The sequence below is a fragment of the Sander lucioperca genome, chromosome 3 (genome assembly GCF_008315115.2).
Source record: "Sander lucioperca isolate FBNREF2018 chromosome 3, SLUC_FBN_1.2, whole genome shotgun sequence".
Taxonomy (NCBI): domain Eukaryota; kingdom Metazoa; phylum Chordata; class Actinopteri; order Perciformes; family Percidae; genus Sander; species Sander lucioperca.
In genome coordinates, this window is record NC_050175.1 from 33,221,801 (window position 1) to 33,235,144 (window position 13,344).

At 40.5% G+C, this 13,344-nt stretch overlaps 1 protein-coding gene and 1 long non-coding RNA gene across 2 annotated transcripts in view; one reads left to right on the forward strand and one right to left on the reverse strand.

The window, feature by feature from the left end:
- The window catches only part of stard5 (StAR-related lipid transfer (START) domain containing 5), a 20,983-nt gene extending 13,072 nt beyond the window's left edge, over positions 1-7,911 (forward strand). Inside the window, exons 6-8 of the mRNA XM_035999878.1 lie at positions 3,531-3,624; positions 3,742-3,939; positions 5,637-7,911. Coding sequence (XP_035855771.1) covers positions 3,531-3,624; positions 3,742-3,892 — 245 coding nt within the window. The 3' untranslated portion in view covers positions 3,893-3,939; positions 5,637-7,911. The remainder of the gene's footprint in view (positions 1-3,530; positions 3,625-3,741; positions 3,940-5,636) is intronic.
- Positions 7,912-9,185: 1,274 nt separating this feature from the next.
- On the reverse strand, positions 9,186-9,811 carry LOC116050771. The gene is made up of 2 exons (XR_004896953.1): positions 9,741-9,811; positions 9,186-9,460 (listed from the first exon to the last, which is right to left on the reverse strand). It is a non-coding gene; the product is annotated as an uncharacterized LOC116050771 (long non-coding RNA).
- Positions 9,812-13,344: the final 3,533 nt, after the last annotated feature.

Consider the following 13,344-nt stretch of genomic DNA (forward strand, 5'->3'; position numbering starts at 1 on the left):
CGTGTGATGGCCGTGAGTGGTGTAACAGATCCTATCAGCCTCCTCATGGCTGCATGGAGACAGAGGACACATCCTGGAGCAGTGGCTTGCATATAACGGCATAACCCTCTTTGGTAGGAAAATAGGTCCTTTACCAATAATTGTAAATAAGCGATCAAACATATGCAACAGAAGTCCTGAATTGGCTTCATTAATGTTCGAACATGCGCAAAAAGTGCGATTCAGAGACCTGTTTCGCTAGCAATGGGAGTGAATAGAGAGAGAAAAAAAGCATAACCAACAGATCAATGGAAAGAAAATTGTTGTTTTTTACCCAGACATTTAAAAAATGATACATTTATAGCTGTCATTGCAATAACGTGAAACCGTGATATTTTTGCTGAAGGTTATACCGTATAAATTTGCAGCGCCCCGATATATCTTTTCATAACATATAAATCTACATCTGTGCCAAATGTGTTGCTTCTATCGCAAAATTCACAGTTGTTATGCTTAACTGCCCCACCATACTTCCTGTGCTTGTTTCTTTTGTACTTTCTAAGATTCACTGTGCCATGCAGTAGGGGCTGGACTGTTCTTACTTGTGGGAGTGATTTGGATGAAAGGCTGTCTGAGATTTAACTGTGCTCCGGATACACTACAGGTCTGAACAAACTAAATAGCTCAAATGTCACACAATAATGTCAGATTTATGTTTTCCATCTTTGAGTGGTTTACTACCCTACAACAAAAGATTTGACTTCAATCAAATATGTCTGAAAAATTAGCTATCAAAGAGACTAATGTGAACTTAGAATTGAACCTGCATTTCCACTGCAGAAATCTAGTTAAAGTTGTAGTTTCCAGTATTGATGGGCCAGTAACTATAGGTCTGATGTTTGCAGTACTAAATGTCCCAGATCTGTTTAAGAGATGGTGTTTGTTTACAGCTGCCATTTTAAACACAGATAGAAAAAAAGCAGTAGCATGTTCCGACAACAAGTCACAGCAAATGGCAAACAACCAGTAGGAGCTACGAGGACATGATCCCTCACCAGCTTCCCATCCACAGACACTGACAGCTGTGTTTGATGGAGTACCTGGCCAATGGGTAGAATTTGGTGGTGGAGAGGGCTTTTTCCTCTACGCCACCTGGGATTCCTAAAACATCCACCTAAGAAATGGACCATAAGCTGGGAGCGTCACACATTACAAGATCATCTGTTCTGTAGAACAGCTGCAACTTAAGTGTGATTTATGGTTCTGCAGAGGCTCCACGAAGAGCTTTCGCCGTAGCCTACGTAAGTGGCCTGAAGTTTATACTTGTGCGTTGGTGTGTGCATCGATCTCTGCAAGAGAATAGCATGTGTGTGTGTGTGTGTGTGGGGATTGTGTGGTAAGAGTGAGTGAGAGGTACGGGGATTAGCTTCGGAGCGAGTACCAGCTCTAGAGTCATAGTGAGAGAAACAAAGTGTCTCCCCTGTGCTTCCTGACCACGGTGGGAAATCTGCAGCAGGAAAAGTTAACCCTCCTTGATTTCATGTTGTTTATGGAGAAGAAGAACCAGGAAATGAGTCGTGGGGGGGGGAAATGCAACGATATCGAGCTATGGCCGAGCGACGTGCATCGCCGCGACGTGTAGTTAAATTTTTCGAGAGATGCACGTCAGGCTACGGCGTAGGGTCCGTGTCTCCACGTACCTACGTAGATTTAACGCAGAAGCATAAATCACGCTTTAGGCCTAACTTTTGAAAAATATATATTTTTATAATATAATATACAATTTCCCATAAAGGTTGATAATTATTAACCACTAGATCACATTTTATGATACAACGACTAAAGCCCTGATGAGCTGTGTATGTTAAAACCCTGCAGTCACAGTTGGCTGTGTAGCCAATGAATTCATTGGGAATGCTGGTTTAGAGTTATAATATGAAATCTTTGGAAAAATGTATAAATAATAAGCTGATGAGAAGGGGTGGGTGAACCAAACTTATTTTAAAGAGAAAACAAAATGAATGTATAAAATTGTTACCCGTTATATCCATCACAGTTCAAAACACGATTCCTACCAGGAAGTATGTCTTTCCTAACTGCTGGCCTGTTTACAGCCTGATTTATGCTCTGACTACTCGTGTTTCTTGCCTTATTGGACTTTGTTGCAGTGAACTGACTCTGCTTAAGATCCACTCAGGTGCTTTTTCTTTTGCCACCGACAGGCTCAGATTATTATTTAAGTGTCTGACAACATTATGGAAAGAATCCCTACAGAGACAGGCCTTTCTGTTAAAGGTCCTATGACATGCTGCTTTTTGGATGCTTTTATATAGGCCTTATTGGCCCCCTAATACTGTATCTGAAGTCTTTTTCCCGAAATTCAGCCTTGGTGCAGAATTACAGCCACTATGAGCCAGTCCCACAATGAGCTTTCCTTAGGACGTGCCATTTCTGTATCTGTAGCTTTAAATGCTATTGAGGAGGAGAGAGGCGGGGCAAGGTGGAGGGTGGGGGTGTGGCCTTGACCAACTGCCATGCTTTGCTCATTTGAAAGCCATGATGTCTCTCTCTTTCTCATGGCCAAATTCTCTGGGTGGGCAAAGTAGAGAAAGGGGAGGTAACCTTTCCCCTTATGACGTCATAAAGGGAAGATTCCAGATTGGCCCATCGGAGCTTTCATTTTCTCAAAGGCAGAGCAGGATACCCAGGGTGCAAGGTTTTTTTTTTTGCAGGATGGTAGGGGAAGACTCAGGAATATTCATTAGGGAACTCATCCCTGATCGGCTAACCCTGACATTCTTACCCTAACCATAACCAATCCCACTCCTCTTGCCTAAACATAACCAATCCCACCAGAGCAGGCAACGAGTACTAGCCATTCAGAGGGAGAGTAGGGCGGGTTCTTCCCCTACCATCCTGCAAAAAAAGAATTCGCACCCAGGGCTTGCTTTACATCTATCGCCATTTCTAGCCACTGGGGGACCCTAGGCAGGCTAGGGGAACTTATATTAATGTTAAAAAAAACTCAAAGTGAAATTTTCATGCCATGGGACCTTTAAAGAGTAAGATCCCTTTTGTTTAACATGAAACAGCCCCATAATCGCCATTGCCAAACTCACCAGACTCATTTAAATAAACCATACTTTAAGCGTGTATAAAGCCAGCATATTTTCACATGTAAATGGGTGACGTAAGGGTTTATTTCAACCAAACCAGAGTGGTGATTGTTGGAACAGTGGGAAGACGAACCAAGACGGCTTTTGATCAGTTTTATTTTCTTGTTTCTGTCGACTTTGAATGAAGTGTTTTACGATGATAAAATTACTGTTCGTTTACATGGTGGGCTTGGTGATGGTGATTTCGTGGCTGTTTCATGTTAAACAAAAAGGATCTTACTCTTTACCAAAAAGGTCTATCTCTGTAGGTATCCTTTCCATAATGTTGTCAGACAATTAATAATGACTTGAGTGGTAAAAACACTTTTAGTGGACGTAAATTGAAGCTTTATAATGTAGACAAACGTGCATGTGTGTTTGTGTCGTGTCAAACAGCCACCAATGTGAGTCACTCGGGCTGTCCTCCCCAGTCTGGCTATGTGAGAGGATTCAACCATCCATGTGGTTGCGTCTGTGTTCCTATCGCAGGGTGAGTATGCTAACACACACTAAACACTTACAGTGTAGAGGATATTCTGGCAAGAGTTCAAGTTCATCTACATCACTGTAGTACTTTTTTTTTTTCTCTTTTTCTCAATTCTTCCAGAGAGCCCAACAAAACCCAGGTGTTCAGCTTCTTCCAGACGGACCTGGGTGGCTTTCTCCCCCGCTCCGTGGTCGACTCGTTCTTCCCATCCAGCATGGCGGAGTTCTACAGCAACCTGAGCAAGGCTGTCAAGTCCCTCAAGGGCCTTTGACACCAAGAGTTCAGAGATCTGCCTTCAAATCTGAGGCCTACTGACTGGTCAGGCCTGTTGGTTTATTCTATTTTAAACCATTCAAACTCAGCAGCTATTGGTACACTGTCACTATTAAAGGGATGATAGAATGATTATATAGGGTATTTCACACTGTTCTTTAAGGTCTCCTAATAGGGTATGTAACATTGGTTGGGCTGAAAATTGCCCGAATGCTATTTTATTAGGCCCTTAACTACCCTGTTAAATATGACTCTATTTGGAACAAGAGCTTTTCTTCCAAATATGGTATGCTCATGAATATTTAGATGAGCTGCGCGCTGATTGGTTTGAGCGAACCCCATAGAAACACATTGGAGACGAGACAGCAGGTCTCATATTTCAGACACTGCAAAGTTATACGTTGTTTGTCGGGCTATTTCGTTATTAAATTCACTTCTGAGACTTTTTTATGCGAGAAATCAACTATATAAAGCTCAAATATAGGCCGTTTTACGAAAATTGATGGCTAATTGCAAATTTGGTAAGACGTGTCGGACTTTAGCTAGGAGCTCCACACAGTCTGACGAGAAAACGGCAACCTCCATACCCAGTGAAAGTTACCGTTTCTCGGCTCCTGGACTCCTGGGGCTCGGGGCTCCGCGGAGCTGGCTGGCTGCCAGCTGCCGGCATAACTAGAGTATATTTAGTTTGAATTTCGTCACGCCACTTATATAACTTATACCCCAAGGTCTTATAAAGCTAACAATGTTGTCCGATTTCAATTTAATGCATTTTTGTGAACATTAGCTAGGGATTTCGTTAGCTGCTACGGTCCCTTCAATCCTATGTGTACAGATCGCAGCTAGTTAGCTTCACTTTCGGCATAATTAAAGTATATTTACAGTTTGAATTTCGTCACGCCACTTATATAACATCTACCCCAAGGTCTTATAAAGCTAACTATGGTGTCCGATTTCAATTTAATGCATTTTTGTGAACATTAGGGATTTTGTTAGCTGCTACTGTCCCTTCAATCCTATGGGTAAAGATCGCGGCTAGCTGCAGGCCCTGGAGCTCCATCAGGGCCTCGGCATTTTGTAGTCCAGTAACCCAGAACCGGTGACTTTGCGCGGGTATGGAGCGCCGCTGGCTTCCCTTCGTGACGGAGATCCAACTAGCTCACAGCGAGCCGGAGTCTATGAAATAGGACACGCCGGGCGGCGAGGCAGCACCGGCCGCTGTCACGTAGCCTGCTGAGCTCCTGCTGAACTGCGACACACAGTCGAAACAAAATTTGCAATTAGCCATCAATTTTCGTAAAACGGCCCATATTTGACCTCTACATAGTTGATTTTTCACATAAAAGGGTCTCAGAAGTGAATCTATTAATTAAATAGCGGACCTCTGGAGATCTGCATGACCTAGCTAGATTCAGAAGACTAAGCTGACCTCAGGTCAGTGGTGTAGCCTATGCAAATGTTGGGGCGTGACAAAGACTAGGATTTAGGATGCTTACGTCAGCTTCCAGCTTTGTTGAGATTCGCCCGTTTTCAGCGGCAGTTTCCTCTGAGATTTGCAGAGGATAGGGGTATCAATGGGATTTTGAGCTTCTATATCTATTTACCCACCGAACTGTCGTTATTCAACTATGACAAGGTAAAATCGGTTTTGCATTCTATCACCCCTTTAACCGCTTATTTCAAATCTCTCCAATCCACAATTTGTGTTTAATTAGCATTCCTATATTCCTCGGTTACTGCAGGAGGGATCCAAGTCCGAAAATAAGAATGAGGGCTTGCATTTGTCAAAACCTGCATCTCAAACTCCAGTCTCTTTACATCCCCGTCTAAGGGATGAATTTATTTCCTCCAATCTGAAGAATGAAAATAGATGTAACATCTATATTTGTATGTGCTAAAAGTACAGAACATCTTTACTTTTTACCACTTTGATGAGTCACTAGACATTCCCTCTTCTTATGATTCCATACTTCAGTGTGTACAGTGAACATGCATGTTGCATGGACCGTATATTTACCCTATGCTGGTGTCAGGTTGTTGGTTTAGAATACTGACTCATACCTCATATTTAGTCGTCTGTGTTGTACTTGAACTGCCATTTGCTCATCTCCAGCTCACCTGTAAGCCATGAATATCTGCCTCTTTAATCAGCTACACTGAAGCACAGGTGGGATGGCATTGGTGGCCTTTTTAAACAAAGGCAGTTTTTTTTTTTTTTTTTAACTCCTTTAAAATAGGATATGTTATGTGCTGCTTTATTGAGCAGAAAAGTGTCTTCCCACACACACACACACACACACACATACATACATACATACATACATACATACATACATATATACATATATACATACATATACATATAGTACCAATCAAAAGTTTGGACACACTTTCTCATTCTGGGAAAGTGTGTCCAAACCTTTGATATAGATATTTACAGTAGCTTATATTGTAAAAGTGAATACTAGAAAGATGGTTTTCCTATCACTAAGATGAAACCGTTCCAATGCATAATAATAAGCAATGCAAGGAGACAAGACTCAACATTTATAAGTTAAAAGTAACCTGGCAAAGCTAGAGAGCTTTACTGGACACACTGTTAAAGTGTAAAAGATACTAAAATGCACCGCAAGGTGCCTTTATGTAATGTGTCTAAACACCTTAAGAGTGCAATAATGCTCTGATAGCTTGGGCACTTAGCAAAGGAAAAAAAACGGGCAAATTCACAAAGAATGGATTGTGGCTGCTGATAGCACCATGAATTGTGCATCATTTGGTACCACTATCTATCGCACTAATGATATTACAGCGCAAACTCTGTAAAGTTTTGCAGCTTATTGCAATTTTCCCTTTTTTGCCTCCGATTACAATTATTCATGCGGCAAAGTATACATATTGCCTTTGCGCCAAGAACACAGTAGGGAGTACAATGACAGAGAGTACAGGTCCGCCGAGTTGCAGAGGCATTCCTCAAAACTTCAGACAAGGAATTTAAAGGTGACAGAGTTGGCAGCACAGTTAGGGGTGCGTTTCACCCTTTGTGGGTGCTTTTTCAGAATGATGTGGTGTTTTTTTTGTCCAATCCTTTTGTGAATTTTCCCCAGATTGTTTATTTAAATTGTTAAAAATAAAAAAAGACTCCCCAATTTCAGATCACATTACTGCTGTAACATTTTCGATTGTGAAGTTTTTGGTTTAGAAGCCTTTTTTATTGGCAATAGTTCACGGTAGAAAGGGCAAAGGCCAGTTCCAGTATATACACAAGTCCAGTTTCTCAGAAGGCCACCTCACTGTCTACACATTGTAGTCAATGATGGTTCTGTACAGGCGATAAATTAATGGGAAATGTATTCGTGGAACTTAATGACACTATTTCTTAATATAATTCTTATGTAGTCCATCCACACTGACCAACTGCTTTATTTACAGTATATCATGTTGTCTTGTTATTTAACGTAAAAAAAAAAAAAAAAGACTTTGTTCAGTGCCAGCCCCCCGGCAGCCAACCACCACAAATAGACTCTAATTTCTGTGGTACTGTATTTAATAACTTAACAATATAAAAGTTGCTACTGCATTATATTTACGTAGATAATGTATACAAAATATACAAGTGTAAGTTATTCCACAACTGCCATACTCTTCTTTTAGGTATTCAGAAAGAAAATAGACATCACTACAAATGTACTGTACTCATTTTATTCCTCATAGGCTGAGACTGACTTTCGTTGGGGAAATAAGAAAATGCTACATCTGGTTGGTTTGAAAAGACACCACAGGTCAGGGTTAACCCTTCCCTTGATTCTCTCTGTATTAAGGTTGGCGTGGACAGTTCCTTAATGATAACTTAAGGATCCCTCAGTATGAACTGAATGAATAGTAGCGAACTGTTGGTGAACCCCCTTTCTCCAGAGCCTTCATGTGTATAATCTGCTATACTATATTGGGTGACATGTTTTAACTAGTCTTTGTTTAGGAATATCAAGGTTCCTTTTTTAAAGTTTGTCTCTTTACCTGTTTTTACCTTGGTGTAGCAAGTAATCTTAATTGCATTCCACCATTTTCATGTCATGTGTGCTTGAGATGTTATTGTTTGCATGTGGATCTAAAGGCATTTTAATGTGTGTGTTGTGTGGAGCCAGCCGTGTTTTTTTTTTTTTTTTTTTTTTTGTGAAATTATCTCAATGTACATACAGGTAGATGCTAAAATAGAAGAAAAACACGATTACATAGTTGAATACAAAGTGAATGGAAACCAAACCATCAATCTCTATCAGGTGTTACCATGTGATCTGTATCTGATTACAGGCCTCTGCATTTACACCTAGTATTAATAAGTGTTCTCAATATCTGTTCTGCCAGCATCATGATCGGATCTCATTATTCCAAAAGGTGGAATTGGCGGACTTAATAAAAAACACAGTACAATATGTCTCAGACTAAAGCTGCTATAATCGATAATGTCTACAATAACAATGCATCAAATGACCATGTAAAAGGGGTTTGCTCGTTGTGATAAAACTGCTGAGAATTATAATCAAATCTGCAGCTCCCTTTGGCTTTACAGAGCACTTACACTACTTGCTCAGCCCTATATGGCAGACGGACACAGTTACTACCTGGTGATCAAAGTGAAGTATTCAGCATCTTAAAAGCCAGATATTTCCCCCAGGAGTTGGTTGAGACCAAAAACAGAGCTATAAATAGAGTAAATATTGGACCTAAATTTGCCAGTAGGGTTAAAGGGTAACTGCCATTTTTTTCAACCTGGACCCTATTTTCCTATGTTTTTATGTCTAAGTAGTCTATGTCCTTGATGTACCACTTCCGGGATTGTTCTGTTGCCGCCGGAAAATCCGCCGAATTTTACTCATTTATGTTGGCATTAAACTCCGGTCGATTTAAGAGGACTATGGTTAACCTTTTCTCAGATCTCTGCAGGGTAAACCCAGACAGCTAGCTAGACTATTTGTCCAATATGAGTTTTCTGTTGCATGACTAAAACAACTTTTAAACGTACACGTTCCACCAAAACAAGTTCCTTCCGAGCCTATTTTGCAGCGGCACCGCAGCTTTTCTCCATTGCTTAGCACCGCCCGAGACGATTGTGATTGGTTTAAAGAAATGCCAATAAACTGAAACACGTTTTCCTCCCATCCCCGAATGCTATGTGGAGTAGCCAGGCTCTCCTCCAGCAGTGAAACAACCTCCTCAGAAATCCTTTCCATAATGTTGTCAGACACTTAGAATATTAATCTGAGTCTGTCAGTGGCAAAACAAGCACTTTTGTGAAGGTAAACACAAACTGGACGATTGCCCTATTAATTTACATTGTAGATTGTTTCGCCGCTGCCGACTGCAGCGATCTCGCTTAATACTGGACCAATGTCAAAGATTAGTGTTCCCATCAGTCACTTAGACACAAAACATAGGAAAATTTAAACTCCCAAAATGTAGAGAAAGAAAATATTCTCACCCCTATTTTCCTGATTAACACCCTGTAGCCGACAATGTTGTATACATTTTATACAAATTGGCTTCAAAGCCCAATGCACTTCCTGGGGCCCTGGCTACAAGGTGCAAGGTGAGGGTCATGTGACAAACTTGAGACAGCTGAAGGCATCTTCAGGCTCAGTCACATAGTTAATGAGGCAAACATTATTTTGGGGGAGGGCTTATCTGTACCTTTTGGACAGGCATCTTGAGAAAGCTTCTTAAGAATCTTGAGATTCTTAAGCATTTGGCCAAATGTGCAGACCTCTGTAACAATTCCAGATGTGGTCTGGGTGATCTGACTGCTTTCCGCTTGCATTGCACACTGCATGCATTTACCATACTGCAATAACCCCCCCCCCCCATCCAGATACAGATAACATGTTAATACTAGATGGAAATGGGTTCTGCTGGGACGTCCCTGTTTGGACTGCCACCAAAAAGTTGTGATGTATCTGCCGAATCACCAGCAGCTTTTCCAATCAAACGTCTATTCGTATATAGACCTACCTAATACCTATTTTGATCCATCCTCACTCAAGCATGTGGTTCAGCATTGATTAATCTGACCTCAGTGAACTTTGACCACCAAGCATCTGGCTGTATCCAGAATGACAAGGGGGTCAAAGAGCATGTAAACTATGTCAGAACCAGTCTCACTTAAACCCTTTAAGTATTAGATTGTGACTGTGATGGACTTTTGGACCACTAAATGAGACCAAATACCAAGCGTTAAATCTGTGTTTTGTGACTGAGGGTCACATACCAATCCAAAGTTTCTTTCTGTGCATTGTTCTGACTCTTGTGCTCCAACAATCAGTTCAGACATTTCGTGTCTCCTGTGGTACACTAGTTGCAGGTTGTCCTGAGTACACTGTCTTGGGTAATGTAATGACTGGCCTAACAGAATATATGTAAAATGATAAATGTCAGATGTTTATTTATTCCTCTGTTTACATTTTTCCATGAGTTTTAAATGTCCAGTCAGAACACATGAAACTGTTTATCTTGTACTGTTTTGCACCCAGTTAGTTTTCTATTACACCAGCATTAAAATGATTAATAAGAACATCTTGTCCTCCACTGCTCTTTTTCTTTAGCAGTATATAGACCCAATCACATTATTTATTCACAATAACTTCCGGGTAGAAACCTCCTGCTTCCCGTACATACAATTTAACGGCGCTGAGCAAACGGAGACAAGGAACAACTGGGGATAATCTCATCTCCATCTAAAATTCATGTTTGATGCTTTCACATGTCAACACTTTGACTAACGTTAGCTTGGAGAGCTAATTCACCTGTTGGGTCACAGACAAAAGAAAATGACTACAAAAAAGTCAGTCCGACATGCAGTGAGATGTTGCTGTACGTAACGCTAGATTTGGTTTATCAAAGACGCTAGCAAAGCAACACAGGACAGAAAATAAACAGCAGAGACCACAGATAGGTCGGACCCCCGTGTTTAACTAGATATTAGTGATGTTACGTTCTGTGCCGAGGCGTGTGTCGCGGAATCCCGAAACTTTTCTGTAAAGCGCGTATCGAGGCTTGTATCGTTTTAGACAAATGACATCCGAAGCCTCGCTGCCCGTCCATACCACGTGACCGGTTTACGAAGTGGTTCGAATCTACACCAGTTTTATTACACATCCATGAGCACATTCACTGCCCTCTGCCACTTTCCAGTTTTAAAATACTAATATTGCCCCTCCTTCCATTAATATATTATGACCAAAAGGATTGATTTACACACGTTTGATAGCCACATTCCTCTGAAGACAATCTGTTTATTATACATTTATGTTATTCAATTATTATACCATCATAACATACACAGTACATGCATATAAATGGATTACGTGGAAATAAAATGTTTTCTTCACTGTAATTTCTAAGTCTTTATGACGCAAAATGCAGTGTATCACAGATCACACGGATCATCTGTAATATATCTGCCTGTTTAACACCCTTTGACCAACAGGTGAGCAAATGAACCCTTTTGTGAACTAATTTGCTGGAAAGCTTCAATGCTTCATGAGGCTTCATCTCGCCATCACTACTATCTATCATTAAACGTTACAGTTATGGCTGAAAATGACAACAGAAATAAACTTGCTTTCAAATTTCACATGTCTCTGCAATTCAGATCAACGGGTAGTTGTCTACCTGAAAGTGATTTTTTTGTTAGCGCAATGTCACGGATGGTAATTTGGTCCAGGGTCACGTCCAGCCCTGAAAAATGCGTAGCAACACATTTTTTAAACTGAAACGGGGATGCATTGAACACCCTGTTGTGTGCACAAGCGCTCTGCCTTTTTATTACTACGAGTTTACAAACACGTCTCTGCTGATTGGGTATCACCTGTGACAGCCAATAAATGAGAGACACCGCCACCAAACGAGAGAAAACATAACTCAAAGCAGTTGCACACCGATTCACACCGTTCCGAGGAAACATGTCGTTCATGTCATAGAGAGGTGAAGCCCCTCCCCTACCGGTGATCCACCGTGGCATCTTATTTTGGATGGACCCAGGGCATGCTGGGAAACGCCTGGCTCTCAGCTGATCTAACAGCTGATTGATTCAGCATTGACTCATCATGATGACGTTTTATATAAACTTTTTATTGTTTTTGAATTGGATGGATTTGAATTGCTATTTGTCTGATTTTAAGGCTTATTATGTACAGAACACGTGTGATGGTGACGTTTAGTAGGGGAGCACAGGGCACAAAGTTACACTTTTTGGTTATTTCTAAAACCATTTGAGTTTTACTGCTCATATTTTTATACAAACAACATACATATCTCTGCTACAAGCGTGCGCTGGAAGTTTGTTTGTAGGACCTACCGTTCTTGAACAATTCCACCGAGAGTGGCAATGTTACAACCTGCCCCATATACGGGGTTAGTTGTAACAGATAGAGGGTTAGTTGTAACACTTGTTAAAAAGTTGGATTTAACACAAATAATTCAATAGCATTGTGCTATACACCTAATAAAACTCTATAAAACACTTCCTTACTAAACTCTGCATAAAATAATAGTTTCATTTATGGATCTATTAAAACTAGGGCTGTCAATCGATTAAAATTTTTTATTAATTACATACTCTGATTAATTAATCGAAATTAATTGCATACATAATTAACGGTGCCTGAACCGATACTTTTTAAGAAAGTAAGAAAAGAAAAAAAAAGGGTACTAAACAACAGTCAGTGACATTAAAGAACGGCTTGTTTATTGCTAAGGCCATATGGTCAAAATGGTTGTGGTTAACACTTCATTACTAGATATGATCAGTATGTCTTTATTAACAGGTTACGTACCACAGTCATTTAAAGTAGCTGTGATAAAACCTCTTCTGAAAAAACCCACTCTCGATCCTGAGGTCTTAGCCAACTATAGACCTATATCTAACCTTCCCTTTCTCTCCAAGATCCTTGATAAAGTAGTCGCTAATCAGTTATGTGACATTTTACATAGGAATAGTCTATTCAAGGACTTTCAGTCAGGATTTAGAAAACATCATAGCACAGAGACGGCACTGGTGAAAATTACTAACAACCTTCTAATTGCTGCTGACAAAGGACTTGTCTCCATACTTGTTCTATTAGATCTTAGTGTTGCCTTCGACACTATTGACCATACCATCATGTTACAGAGACTGGAACATTTGTTGGCATTAAAGGAATCGCACTAAGCTGGTTTAAGTCCTATTTCTCTGATCGATCTCAATTTGTTAATATCAACGATAAATCCTCCAAGTACGCTAAAGTTAGCCATGGTGTTCCTCAAGGCTCAGTGCTTGGACCAATTCTATTCTCCTTATATATGCTTCCTCTAGGCAATATTATTAGGAAACATTCAATTAACTTTCACTGCTCTGCAGATGACCAATTATACTTGTTAGTCAAGCCAGACGAAACTAGTCAGTTAGCTAAACTTCAAGTG